The sequence below is a fragment of the Melopsittacus undulatus genome, chromosome 6 (genome assembly GCF_012275295.1).
Source record: "Melopsittacus undulatus isolate bMelUnd1 chromosome 6, bMelUnd1.mat.Z, whole genome shotgun sequence".
Lineage (NCBI taxonomy): Eukaryota > Metazoa > Chordata > Aves > Psittaciformes > Psittaculidae > Melopsittacus > Melopsittacus undulatus.
This window is the reverse complement of record NC_047532.1, coordinates 10,185,510-10,200,199: the sequence shown is the minus strand read 5'-3', so window position 1 is coordinate 10,200,199 and position 14,690 is coordinate 10,185,510. Positions and strand designations below refer to the sequence as shown.

Genomic DNA, 14,690 nt, shown 5'->3' with positions numbered 1-14,690 from the left:
AGCAGAGTACCCGGAGTACACTGAGGAGCAGCAGAGGGAAGGAAAGCGAAGTGCGAGGTCTGAACGCCTTGGTGAAGCGCTGGAAGTTGATGTTCCTCCTCCACACCCCCCTCTCCCCCCGGTGCTGGAGCCGGGCTCCCCAGCTCCTTACCCCCGAGCCAAAGCATCAGCCAAGCTCCTTCTCTGCAGCATCTCCCCAGGGCAGACCGTCAATGGCCGGGGTGATGCTGCTGGAAGGAGTCGCTCCCTCCCCTGGGGCAGCGCTTGGCAGCTCCCCCCAGTGCCTTGGTTTGGCGAGCCCGGGTTTGCACCCAGGCTTTAAGGCAGAGTTTACAGCCGTGCATTGTCCCATGGAGAGGGTCAGAGCCCCAGGGTGGCTCCCCCCGCTTTGGGACAGGGGCTGTGCCTGCTGCAGCCGTGCCTTTGACCAGTTGTCGTGGTCAAACCCAGTTCTGAGTTGTGCTGCACAGAACCTGATATTACTGTTTGGGTTTTTTTTCCCGTTAATTCGGAATTAATGAAATCAGAAATGCTGAATCACCGACTTGATTTTATGGAAAAAGTTGAGCTAAGAAATCCCGTGTTATTTCAGCTTCCTCCTCTGTTTGCGATTACCGCGATGTGCAGGGGCAAAGGAAGCAATAAAAGTTTTATAGACCCAGCTTTCAAGAAATGAATATAGTTTTTTTCCTGAGTTTGTGTTGAGGGAAGGCAGGGTGAAAGCTGGGACAGGTTTAGGCTACAGAGGAGGCTGCACCTCCAGTGTGGACACTAAAGCCCTTCATTTGGAGTTACTTTCTTCCTGCTGAGCGCCAAAGCTGGACTTGTGAAAGTGAAAGACTCACTAAAGTGCTTATTGTAGTGATTAAAAGTTGTGATCCCTCCTTGTGCAAATGACTTAGAGCAGAATTGAGCAAAAGGTTCCCCAAACTTTGTTCTTTCACAACCAGTTTCTGACATGTCTGCACTTTTTGGTCAACTTCCAGTATCATTTTCATCTGCAAAAGAGAAGCCTAAAATGGCCTCACAGCTCTGCTCCTTTCCTCATCAGTGATGAACAGTGACACACAATCGCTTGGGAGTTTGTGGTTTTGGTGGCAGACGCTATCTGCAGGGTGATGTTGCAGTGTGAGAAGCTGTTGGGTTTGAAATGTGCATCTTGAGGAGGAGGCTGCAGCAGTCCTTGCCTCGGAGCCAAGTGACCCATTCAAGTGCCAGCTCCGGTCAGAGGCATTTGAATTTGTCACCGGTAAACAGCAAACGAGCCCGATGTTTTGAAAACAGGATGCTTGGGCTCCACGTTATTAAAGAAAAACGGAAAGAGAAACAGTAGAGATAGGAAGAAAGCAAATGGGCTCGGCATGCTCCCAAGTGCAGAGCAGTATAAACAGTGACCTATCTCCCTGACCTCCGCTCCGCCGAGTTCCTGGCCCCACGCCACCCAAGCCAAACTACGTCATTTGCGACTGATAGTAGGCATGGCACAGCTGTTGCAAGTGTGACTCGAATTTCCTGTCTCCTTCCTGACAGACGTAGTTTAGAAAACCCAGAGTTGCAGCAACAGCGAGGCAGAGGGGGAGGATGGCGGCATACGTGTGTGCAGGGGGATACTCAGGAGTCCTGCACCAGACAGGAATCGCTGAAGGGGGGATGCCATGTGGGATGCATCCTGGCTCTAAGGTGATGGGTTTTGGAAAGCATGGGTTCAAACATGTGCGTACGCTTTTTGGAAGGTGTGAGTTAATTACAGGAGGAGTGAGGAAATGAGAAGCTGATCTTGCTGTGAGCTAACAGCCTGGTTGCACTGACATCAGTGTGAGCCAGGGGAGCAGCGCTGCTTCCACAGTGGGACCCTGCAGTCCCAGAGCAGAGATCAGACATAAACTGGCAGAGAGGGGAACTCTGTGCCCCAGCTGTGCTGGCAGCATCCATGGGTCCTGACGCATTTACCAGAGCAGAGTCCCTGCTCCAGCTGCCAGCCTCTGCTACAGAGCAGCTGCCCATACACAACGCCTTAACTTCCTAAGTAACTGCCTGGAAAACTCCCTGCTTGCAGAGAATGCTACTGACGTGAAGGGAATTGATTTCCTAACACTATATTTTGCTGTGAGCAGAGTATGGCCCTGCAGTTTGCAGTGAAACAGAATGACCTGCAGAAAGCTCAGAGGCACCCAGCACTGCCTGTAGAAGCAGGCAGCACGTATTTACATTATTATAACACATATAGGCTTTTCCCCCTGCATTTATCTCCATCTCCAGCTTCCAGCTCAGGCAACTGCTGTGGCTCCAAAGGATTTGTGAGTCATGAGCCTGCTGATAAAAGACAGGGGATTTTCTCTCTTGGTGGCCACCCTGTAATGCTGCATTTGACATAGGCAGCTGTCTGCAGCTCCACTTGTCCTGCAGGACCCCTCAGCTCTATTACCTAATTTGGGATCTGGGGAAGGACAGGATCATCCATCCCTGGGGTCATGAAAAGGAGCAAGCATTTTTCCCAGCTGAAGCTGGTCTGGCCAGCTCCAAGTTTTTAGAACTTACTAGAGAAATAAAGGATGGAGAAAATGTGTTTTACCTCAACATCTGCCTGCTGGTCTGTGCAGAATGGAGCCCAGATCACAGGTAAAATAGATGTATTGAACAGACCTAAGCAGCACCTTTCCACCCCCTTAAATTCAGTCTTATTCAGAGCTTTTTACAGTCTATTGAGTAAGTAAACGGGCAGATAACGTAATTTGTGGTCTGTGGGGATGTTTTGATTCTGAGTAGGCAGAGGTGTTGTCGTCAGGGTGCCTGCCTTGTGCTCTCAGAACTTTCAACACCCAGACTGTTCCCTGCCACCACTGCAGACTAAATCCTTAAGCTCTCTTCTCTCAGCTCTTAGAGACGACTCCGTTACTCCCAAGTGCTGAATAACCCAGCCCAAACCTTGCCACCCAAGCCCGTTTTGGGGCAGTGGCTGAGGGCACACTGGGGCTCCACACTCCTATCTTGGTTGCTTGTGGGCCAGAAGCTGTTAAGATAAACACGACTGATGTCATTTTGCTTGTTTTTCCAAGGGCATTTTGGTCAGAAAGAGGAGCGAGGCCGCACCTAGCGTTCAGGAGCCAGTGGCTAAATAAACATCTGGACACTAATGTAAACTGCTCGGTGGAGTGATGGAGGTCGAGTGCGGTGTGGGGCCGAGTGCCAGCGGCGTATGTGCCGCGCTGCACAGCCTCCACACTGCTCTCCCATCTCCTGCCCGGCCATCAGCCCCGAATCTTGTCCTCTTGGTACGTGATGTTTCCCTTAAGTGGTGCCGAGCTGTTTAGTCTTTCGCTGGAACTTCCTTTGTTTAATGTGCTTTAAAATAGCCGGAGTGCCGCACAAAGAGAGGCTTGTTCGCCTGTGCAGCAGCCAGCGAAACAAAGAGACTTCCACGTCTCCTGTTTTTACAAGCTGGGATGAATCACTGAGCTCCGGAGCCGGTATTCCCCTTGCCCGGGGACTCACGTTATGGAAACGGGGATCTGCGACGGTCAGAGCAGCCCCTGGCATTGCTCCACGTGGTCCCTGCAGAGCTGGTCCCTGCAGAGCCCTAACGCAGTTGCCCGTGTCGGTTTGACGTCGGTGGTGGTTTAACTGTTTCTGAGCCACACAGCTGCTGGCTGCAGAGCAGGACCTCGGCGATCGGGATGCTCCATGAGATCTGCGGTAGGTGGGAGCTGCTTCTGTCTGAGGTTGGGAATATTTGCGCCAGCTTTTGTTTAATCTGGTTGCTTTTTCATCTGTCCTGAGGATGTCCTTGTTTCGGGGGACATGGCGCTGTATTTCTTAAGGCAAAGCTATGCGGGATGTGAGAGCTGAGGTTTTTGACAGAGGCATTTGGCAGTGGTGAACATGAGGTTCCAGTGAAGTCCTGGCTGAGGAGGCAGCTCTGCACCGGGGCTCTGACTGAAACCCCTCAAGGCTTGGGGACCTGGCTTTGAGTCACCTCCTGTGCATTAGTTCCTATCGCTATCATAAATGGACTTTTAGGGTAGCTGTCTCTGTATCTTTCCTATTGCCCCCTCTCACTATCTGGCCTCTAAATCATTCTGGTTAGATCAGATATGTCATAAGAGTGGGGTGGGATAGTGGGGCCATACGTGGGCTTATTTAGCAGTCTCATCTGTTGGTCTTGCAAGCCCCTGGGCTGTCAGTTGCCAGAAATCTTGGATGATTGATTCACATAGTAAAATAAATGAAATATTGCAAAGCTGCACCCTTGTGAAAAGTGTCAGGACAGTGCCAGGAGCCAGCACCACCTTTCGAGATGCCCAGAGAAGCTGTGGCTGCCCCATCCCTGGCAGTGCTCAAGGCCAGGTTGGACACAGGGGCTTGGAGCAAGCTGCTCCAGTGGAAGGGGTCCCTGCCTGTGGCAGGGGTTGGAGCTGGAGGAGCTTTAAGGTCCCTTCCAACACAAACCATTCCCAGATTCTGTGATCCACTGGGACATGCCGGTGCCCAGGACCTACTAGAGTGTCCTTTAAACATCTCTGCTTGTAGGATGTGCTGGGTTTGAAAGTTCTGCATTCTCAGACTTTGACGTTACAACACATTAGGGTGGGGCTTAAATAAATAGTAGCTCAAAGGCAGGTTCAAAATGAATCATGATTTGAGGGCAGGACTGGAGAGTGAGTAACTGTTCAGAGCAGTGACCTCTCTGCAAGTGAAGTGGGGATATTGGAGACGCACGAAACCTCGGAGGAGAAGCATCTCTTAGGATGAGGGTGAGTTGGGTTTCAGAATCAGGTTTAACCCTCATCCTGACCCCGATTTTGTGCACCAGGATCCTACATCCTGGCTCCAGACTCTTCATTTTTCACCCAGTTGCAAAGCAACTGCTTTTGGTGAGGCAGCTGGTGATCAAAATGTTTGCACTAAGTGAAACTTAATTGAAAGATGTGGTGCTATCAAAGCCAGGACATGTTGTGGAGATGTACTGGTTTCAAGGCTCATCCGTCAGAGCTCTTAGAGGGAGAGATTCCTCTGATTAAAGCCTTTGCTCTGTGTTTAAAGCAAACAAACAAGTAATGCCTCACCTTGCTGCTGGTTTAGCCCAGGTGGGCAAACGCTGCAGAAAAGTTACTCTGCAAATCATTTGCCTATCTCTGTGTGAGGAGGAGTTTTCATTTAAATGTATTTACATGAATTAGTGCTTTCTGGAGGGTTTTGGTGCTTGCATTAGGCTCATTTTCATTTTGTCAGGACCAACTGCCACAGGTTTTGGGGGAGATACTGCTATAGTAGAGCTATACTGATGTCTTCTCTTTAGCCTGTGTTTTCTGAAGCAAACCAGACCTCTGTCAATTAGAAGCTACCAGAGTTTCTCTCATCATGGGCACCTTGGAAAAGTCATCTGAGGGCACAAAGCTATTTGAATTTTCCAAAGCCTGTTCTCCTACTCAGGTAAAACCCCATTGGATTTGCCTAAATGATGACTGCGGAGCCTGACTCAAATTTAAATGAATTTTAAATTGCTGCTTCATCCGATTAACAAAATCCCCTGTTTAATTGCATTGCTCTCTTGTTAAATGACAAATGCTCTTCCCTCTCAGTTGTTTTTGTCCTGAAGACTGAGATTATAATCCAGGTATATTTCATCTGAGGGTCCAGCGTCGCCTATGGCAGGGGGAGCAGGGCTGCCTCTGCTGCTTGCTGGCAGGGCGAGAGGCTGAGGAGCTGCTCTGGTTTGTGGGCTCTTGGCGTAGTCCTTTGGCTTCCTTTAGCACTCGAGGCTTCAGCAGTGTGGTTTGCATGGGTGTGACTGACAGCAGATTTTGGTCTGAGATCTGCAGCCTCCTGGAGCACTCGCTGCTCTCCAGGCCACAGATGTTGTCAGCTGCATCAGGTCTTTCTTTAATCAGCTTAATGCCAACAAACGAGCTGCTGTAGGTTTGCCTTCTGCTGGCGCTTCCGAGCCTTCAGCCCGGGCTGGCACTCGGCATCTCTTCCTCCTGATTCTCCTCTTGCAGTTAACATGACAAACAGTTTTCCACCGCTCTGTAAAAGTGATTTTGCAGAACAAATGTGGTTTATTTGCTTGTTTCTGGCTTTACTTCCTCGCCTCTTGTTGGAGTGAAGAATCAAAGCAGGGCAGGGATGAAAAACTGCTATGAGCTCTCTTCACACTGTGCTCAGCCACTCGGGAAGAAGTGGTGCTAATTTGGGGGTTACCTCTTCCCCCTAATGTGCCATTTGTGTGGTCTTTCCCCCTTACAATTTGGTTTATGCTACAAAATGCACCTTCTAATGATGGAGAGAGAGTGTGGTTCCCAGGGGATCACTGCTGAGCTTGTGTCCAGTTGAGAGCTCTTGCTGTGTGCAGTTTGGTACTTGCTGGTGAGGAAACCCACACCAAATCAAATAAACTGATCTGTAGACTCCAGGTCTAGTTGCATGTATTAACCAGTTAGAAGAGACTTATTTAAGTATATTTAAGACTTACTTAAGTATAGGAAGAGCATTTTGGATAAAGCAGAAACCAATCTGAGCTTCTTCCAAAGGAAGACAAAGCTTCAGTTCAAGCTGCAGACTGGGCCGTACCCTGATGCTACAGGTCTTCATAGAATGGTTTGTGTTGGAAGGGACCTTAAAGCCTATCCAGCTCCAACCCCTGCCATGGGCAAGGACCCCTTCCACTGGAGCAGCTTGCTCCAAGCCCCTGTGTCCAACCTGGCCTTGAGCACTGCCAGGGATGGGGCAACCACAGCTTCTCTGGGCACCCTGTGCCAGCGCCTCAGCACCCTCACAGGGAAGAGCTTCTTAATGTCTAATCCACCCGAGGATTAGTAATGTCTTTTCCACCCAAGAAGATACACACCATGTGCTTCGTCACACCGCGCAGCATGAGATCTTCAACTCTCTCAGCCCTGCTACCTCATATCAATCCCAACAAACATAAATCCAAACCGAGGGCTGTTGGGTACCAAACACGATGGTGCTGGATACACCAAGACTTGAATTCCTCAGCACCAGGCGCTGCAGGACTGCCCAGATCCAGGAGGTGCTGAGCAGATTTGTCCCTGCAGGGCACGGCAGGAGTTTTCTCCCTGTGCCAACAACAGCTCCAGCGGGCAGGGCACACCTTACAAACACATGACACATCCACTTTCAGGAAAGCAAACAGGGTAGTTTCTCCATGACCTTACCCATTCCCCAGCATCGGGTGGAGGGGATTTTTCCTCTGCCCTACCTGTTCCCAGTAAGTGAGTAACATGCCCCGAACCTGCTTTTCAATAAGGAAATTCAGTATCGTTTCTAGGCAGTGCTAATTCACAACACTTTCCTTGGGCAGGATCCTATGGGGAGTTGTTCCTTTCCGGCATTTGAATGCAATTTGCATGTTTCAAGTCTCATTTGTCTGGAAATGAGCTGGAACTGGTGCCGGTGCTAAAGCTCCTGCTTCAGGTTCCACTCCGTCACTTCTGAAGCCCTGTGTTGCATCAATCCGTCCCACCCCAGGGAGGTTCTGCTGCTTTCAGAAATGCTAAACTTCACTGGTAAAATCTGAATATTGCTCTGTCTACATCAGATACAGCTCAGTGCTTTCATGAGCAGCCACATGCTGATTTATGGCAACGTGCTATTTATTTATCAACATTTACATTGTGGATTTTTAAATTATTCTAATAACATCAGGCCAACAAGTTGGTCATGATGTTACTCCTTTCAAGTCTGCCTTTGAACACATATATAAATCAACCCGCCTTTGATGTGAAATTGGAGATTTCATAACCCTCTGTTTACTTTTTGGTTTAAAAAATAAGCTGAAGGGAAAACAAGAAAACCCCAAAAAACAAATAGTACTTTGTATCTCATTAAAAATAGTTTCTAGCACATTAAAAACTATATTGTTTTAGGAAACAACAACTAAGAAAGAGCTGAAAAAGCATTTGATTTCTTTAATGACTGATAGTTGACTGCAACCATCCCACTTTTCTGCAGGCACTGCAATATGCCTAAAAGTGTTCTCCTGTGTGAAACAGGCTCATTATTTCTTTAAACACTGAAATGCCCCATCCCACTGCCCTTCATGGGAGTGCTTAAAAAGGAAAATCAATGGGAATTATGAAGGAACAAGGACAGCTGAGAATGACACAGTTTCTGTAAGTGAGGTAATGTCAGGAAAAGGCAGATCATGATCCAGTTACTGTTCCTGTAAAGCAGAGATTTTTAACTCTTTTGACTTGCAAACTTTGGAAGAAACAACAAAAGAAATACTCCAGCACTCCAAAATCAGCAGGTTTTCATAGGATCCCAGAGTGCTTTGGGTTGGAAGGGACGTTAAAGCTCATCCAATTCCAGCCCCTGCCACAGGCAGGGACTCCTTCCACTGGAGCAGCTTGCTCCAAGCCCCTGTGTCCAACCTGGCCTTGAGCACTGCCAGGGATGGGGCAGCCACAGCTTCTCTGGGCACCCTGTGCCAGCGCCTCAGCATGTTTTCCAAATGTAGTTTGGGACAAAACCCTGAGGAATGCAGAACTGCCTTCAGCAAGTTACACGGTGTTGGTGTGCCAGAGATGTGCTTCCTGGACCTCTTAGGAGCAGAAGTACCAGGTCTGGTTCTGACCAGGGGTACCCAGCATCACATCCAGTGAGCAACACTGCCTGTACCCAAGCAAAATCTTAACTCCTGGTGTTTTGTCTGTCTCAGGGTTAGGTGCCTCTGTGCAATACAGGAATGAGGTATCCATGTTGGGAAGACAGGGCTAGGAATTAACAAACCCTTCTTCTAGCTCTCAGATACAATGAGATGAGTCTCAGTTTGAAATCTCTAGTAGCACAAGAGTGTCACATCCATTCCCCTTGAGTAACCAGGGCTCCAGACAAAAGCATTACGCATTCACTCCTGGACCTGGTTGCTGTATCCACGGATGAGTAATTTCCCTCCTGTGTGTAAATAATTTCCGGCTGGCCTCTTGTTCCTGCTCCGTCACACAGGCAGGTGAGTGTCAGCTCTTCCCAGCTCCCAGGGCTGGCCATCCACTCACTCTCAGCAGAAAAGCTGTTAAAACACATCCACCGTAGTTTAATTGTGCCTCTGGACCTGTAGTAATTTACCAGGGCAATTACAGTGAGGAGGCTTCAGCCCAGCTGCCTTTGGGTGGAAATCAAAGGCGAGAGGAGCCCTCGTACCACAAACCCCTTTGTTCTGAGGTCTGGAGGAGCGCTGGAGGAGTGAGGGCCGTGATGTTTGCGTCAGAAGGGTGGGTCGCCGGGAACACAGTTTATAAACATCTTTCCACACTGGAGATCTGCACTGAGATTCCTCATCAAAGTGTGGGGTGGGACCCCACTCTCCTCAGGTTCTCCAGGCTGGAGCCCACAGCATCTCAGCAGCTCTTTTATCTTGAAATTGCCCTCAGCTCCTGCAGAGGACTACAGCTTTTTTAAGCAGCCTCTTTGCATAAGGACTCTTGGCCTCAGGGAACCCCAGCTGGTATAAATTGACTTCAAAGGCTTTACATCAGCAGCAGATCCATCCTCCTGTCTTGCTTTTCCCTGTAAAGCACCAGCAACACCTCTCATGCCCTACTCCTAGGGGGAATAGGAACAGGAGTAACAGCATGGGGCTGGAAAGACCAAGAACTCTGTGTGGCTGTCCCTAACCTTCCTAGGGAAGGAGGAGATCTGTTTCTTGCATAAGGAACCAAGAAGGTGGGATTTTCCACACTGAAGCATTGGGGCTGGATGCTGCCCTGGGCTCCACCCCATATCACACATGGTAGCCCTGAAGCCAGTGCACTCCAGGCATGCTTGGGCTTCTAAATCTGGTAATTGTTACCATAAATCGGACCAAATCCTCTTCCTCAGCACAAAAATGAAGGCAGGTGAGCTTCATCTGCAGAGTGTTTGGTTAGGATGGCCTGAAGTTGCTGCCGTGCGCTCCGTGCCGATGCCACCACAGAGGTCCCCATGGTCGTGTCCTTGAGGAGCCTTGTGCTGATGCCAGGCTCAGCCCCCAGCTGCACTGAAGATGTAAAAGCCAGTATTGCAAGTGGCAGTGCAGGGAAGCCATGAGCAGCAGCGTGGGCAGCCAGGAGGGGAACTGTGAGGGAACTTTCCCAACAGTAATCAAGGAAATTGCCACACACACGCACGACTGGGAAGCTGGAAAGAAACTGTGATTCCCTCTAGCAGAGCACGCATGGAGAAGGGTCACTGCTGGTAATCAAAGAGTGATTCAATTTCTGGGAGCCTTAATTTGCTTCAGATGCCTTGTGCAGTTACTGCAGAGCATGCAAAACAGGAAAGCTCCACGCGATGCGATGGCGTTTTCTCACACAAGGCTCCAGATGGTTTCAGACCTCTGTGACTTGCCGGGAAGGTCAGCTGGAGCACCATGGCTGGTTGGTTAATACAGCCCTCAGCTGGGGCTTTGTCTTACACCCATTATGTGCACTCTTTGCATCACTTGATTTCATGGTCCTGGGGTCAAGTTTGGGGTACAGAGATGGGAGCACTAAGCCTGCTTCTGGTTTGCTTCTTTCTAAGGATGGATGCTGCAGAGGGACTCTTTATCAGGCACTGGAGTGATAGGACAAGGGGTGGTGGATTCACACTTAAAAAGGGAAAATTCAGGTTAGGTCTTAGGCAGAAGCTCTTCCCTGGGAGGGTGCTGAGGCGCTGGCACAGGGTGCCCAGAGAAGCTGTGGCTGCCCCATCCCTGGCAGTGTTCAAGGCCAGGTTGGACACAGGGGCTTGGAGCAAGCTGCTCCAGTGGAAGGGGTCCCTGCCCGTGGCAGCAGGTTGGAAGTGGATGAGCTTAAGGTCCTTTCCAACCCAAACCAGTCTGGGATTCAGTGAAGACCCCCTTGGACTGGGGTGGCCATCCCCTCCCATGTACATCCTATTGCATCCACATGCATTTTTCAGTTCCCATCTGCACAGGGATTTATCAGTGCTGAATTCCTTTGGAAAAGGCCCTGCGATTATTATTAATTATGAAAATAAGAGCATGTTTCCCTATGTTGCTGATGGGCACGATCCTAATTGCCAAGCTGAGGGCCATGCAGGAGCTCTCTGAAGCAGCAACACTTCTGTTTGCTCAGTGGCAGAGCAGTTGGTATTTTCTCATCGCTAGCATGCAATCTGTTTGTTTTAGCCTTTGCTGTCACATCAATTCAACGAAGGGATCGTTGCAGAGCTTTGCACATGACATCAGGCATCGATCTGGACAGAGGCAGCAACCTGCTTTCTCTGCCTGCAGGCAAATGGCAGTGCAGTTCAGAGGAAGCAGTGTCACTCCTGAGCATCCTCACATCAAGGGAAGCTCAGGAATAGTCCCAGATATCCCCTGGGAGCAGTGAAGACATCATGGTTTCCATGTGCACCATCAGCAGGCTGAACTGGGTTGGTTTTTAAAGGTACAGTGTTATTAAGTAAAGGGTATCCTGGTCTGGATCAGCACCAGTGTGGCAGCAGAGCCAGGGCAGTGAGGCCGAACCTCGAAATCCTGTGTCCAGCTCTGGGCCCCTCACTGCAAGAGAGACCTTGAGGTGCTGGAGCAGGGCCAGAGAAGGGAATGGAGCTGGTGCAGGGCCTGGAGCACAAGAGAGATGGGGAAGGGCTGAGGGACCTGGGGGGTTCAGTGTGGAGAAGAGAAGGCTCAGGGGGGACCTGATGGCTCCCTCCAAGTGCCTGACAGGAGGATGGAGCCAGGAGGGGCTGGGCTCTGCTGCCAAGGAACAGGGGATGGGACAAGAGGAAACGGCCTCAAGCTGCCCCAGGGCAGGTTTAGATGGAGCTGAGGAACAATTCCTGCCCCACAGGGTGCTCAGGCATTGGAACAGGCTGCCCAGGGCAGGGCTGCAGTGGAGATGAGGCCTCAGTGCCATGGGGCAGTGGTGGCCTTGGCAGTGCTGGGAATGGTTGGACTGGATGAGCTTGAAGGGCTTTTCCAACCTGGCTGATTCTCTGCAACCCTCCGTAGGTGCCAGCATCACTCAGATGTTAAACTGCAGTGAGCTTTACAAAGCATGTGTGTTTTCTCACAGCGCTGTGGGTGTCTCGGCTGGGTCTGGCCCCCGCAGTGCTTTTAGCAGCACTGGGATCCTGCTGTCTGCCTTCAGAAGAGGTTGCTAATTAAAAGTCTGGAAAAGAGAACAGGAGCGAGGCTGTTGGAGGAGATGAAGGGGACAGGTTTCTGGTTAAAGATCAGATAGGAGAATCCCAAGGTCTTGTATCTGGCCTCATCTCTGCTGTAGATGGCTTGGGTAACCTTGTGGAAGCCAAGTAATGGCTCTGTGAGAAGGCAGCAGGCACCCTTTTCCTGGAGGAAGGCGGTTGTGAGGTAAAGGCATTTTTTCCAGCTGTTTGCCCACCCCGTGTGATTATTTGCCTGAAAGGGGGGATTGTGTAGCAAACCTGCCTGATTCAACATTGCCGAAAGGGGGGTTGTGTCATCATCTGATTGTGGTGTTTTCCTTGTAAAGATAAAGGCCTCGGTCCACAGCAGCATTTCAGCACATGCTTCACTGGGAGCCTGTGGGAGCATCCACGTGTTGGTGGCCAGGGCTTGTGACCAGCCAAAGTACGTCAGCACGAGGAGTGACGGGGTCAGAGCTCTCCTCCTCCCACGGCCTTTCTTTGCTTGGTTCTTATCTTCCTGCCACTCACTCTCCATCACTAAGGTCTCTCTTAGGAGTTTCAAAAGGCTTTTGTCCCTCTTGGTTGACATGAAGTTTACTGGGGACCTTGTGAGCTGAAGCCCATGACCCAGCACTGTGGGATGTCATCCTTCATATCCCACTCATGCCTGTATCCCATGAGATGGCATCTTTCACATCCCACTCCTGCCCATATCCCATGAGATGACATCTGTCATATTTTACTCCCACCCATATCTCCTAAGATGGCATCTTTCATGTCTTACTCCTGCCCATATCCCACCAGATGGCATCTTTCACTGCCCACTCCTGCCTGTATCCCATGAGATGGCATCCTTCACACCCTGCTCTTGCCCAGATCCCATGAGACAGTATTGAAACTGTTTGAGTAAGGTGGAAAGTGGGCATTCACACTGGCAGGGCAAGGCAGGTTGCTGTAAGAGAAGACAGCAGAGGTGATGGTGGCAGAGTCTGAGCAGATAGCACCCACCTTTGGTCTGCTCACATGGCAAAAGGGAGATGGCCTCAGCTTTCCACCTCTGATAATCATGAATTTAAAGAGAGAAGACTGTGCTTTCACAGCTTCATTTTGCTCTGTGTGATTCTTGTGCCCAAAAGGCTTGAGGGGAAGTCCCATCTGGATGGTGCTGAGCCACAGGTGGAGCCATGCTTGGCCAGCAAGGGGTGATTTTCAAGGAGCTGCAGGCTCTTCAATGGGCTGTCTGCAGGCTCTGCATCTCCGTCCTTGCATCAGCTGCTGCAGCAGGGACAAGGGGATGCGATGCAGCACCAGCTCCCCCATCCCTTCATGTCCTGCAGCACGTGAGGAAGCCCCGTGATGCCATTCCAGGCGAGGCTGATAACATTTAATGGAGAAAGGAAATGATTTTAGACCACAGATTGCACTTTTATTTTAGGAATGCTGGCTGCTGTCATGCAGCGTATTGCAGCCAACAGTCACCAAGGACGTCCTAAAGCAGCGAGTGCTGCGCATCAGTGGCAATTCCTTACTGTGATCTCTATCACATACGCAGTGCAATGGGCTTTGTTTTTGGTCTGATGCTAAAAGGGACAGCTACAGCTTCCTAATAAAGTCATTGTGTGTCAGTCTCAAGTAAAAAATACAGAAAGGATTGAATCTTGACATCGGCATTGTGTATATATCCTTGTAAGGAAGGATTTATTAAGTGTACGCTGGCATGACAGATTTAAGGTTGTTATTATTAGTTTATTACTGAAAAATAATTCTATGTCATGAAGGTGCATTTTGCTACATTGCTGCATTTTGCCCTTCACCACGTAGGGGAGAAATCCCAGTCATCTCACTGAAAAAGTGAAACTGATGCTTCTCAGAACCCCTCTGTGAATCCTTGCTTTGGAAATCCTCAGCCTCTGTAACGAAGAGGATTAAACCAAAGCAGAAATGGAGAAGAGCTACTGCCTACTTTTGACTTATTTAAATATGCACAGAGCTTCCTCCATTTTAACCTCCCTCATCAAAAGATGGCTGTGTGACTAGAGCTGGCAGCCCCTCGGAAACCAGCATCATTTTCGTGTCCGAGAGAGCAGCTGAGCAAGGCTGAGGTGGAGTGGGGACCCCCTTCAGCCAATTAAGCAACCAGGACCATTCGTAATCCCTAAGTGCTTCCAGCTGAACGCGTTTGGATCAGTTCTCCTTCCTCCGTGCAGCCCTTGATTTCATTATTCTCTCCTGCGAGCACATACACCCACGTTCAGCCCTCTGCAAAGATGCTGTGCCGGGCTTGGCTTTGTCTGGGCTTAGCAACCGCCGGGTTCGGGGGGATCTCTGGCTCTGATGGATGCTGCCTTCTGTGATTGACTGGGGAGGGGGTGTCCGTGTGTGCCCGAGGAGCATTCCCATCGGACCGGCGACTTCTCCGTGAGGATTTGTGGACGGAGCTGAGGAGTTTTCCAAAATGCCTGAAGCCAACTATTTATTGTCTGTATCTTGGGGTTATATTAAGGTGGGTTTAAATCTTTGAGGCTTGTTTTTGTGCTGTATTGCTTGGATAGAACCTCTATAAGGAAAACATGCTT

At 49.9% G+C, this 14,690-nt stretch overlaps 1 protein-coding gene across 4 annotated transcripts in view; it reads left to right on the top strand.

Annotated features, from left to right (window-relative positions):
* The window catches only part of PDE4B (phosphodiesterase 4B), a 191,285-nt gene that overhangs the window by 162,425 nt on the left and 14,170 nt on the right, over positions 1-14,690 (top strand). Inside the window, exon 1 of one of the 4 annotated variants that reach the window (XM_034063766.1) lies at positions 3,668-3,693. The exons of 2 other annotated variants lie outside the window; for them this stretch is intronic. In XM_034063766.1, the coding sequence (XP_033919657.1) occupies positions 3,682-3,693 (12 nt within the window). In that variant the 5' untranslated portion in view covers positions 3,668-3,681. Of the gene's footprint in view, positions 1-3,667; positions 3,694-14,499; positions 14,618-14,690 lie in introns of those variants that run through there. One more of the 4 variants, XM_013129528.3, reaches the window with a different exon arrangement.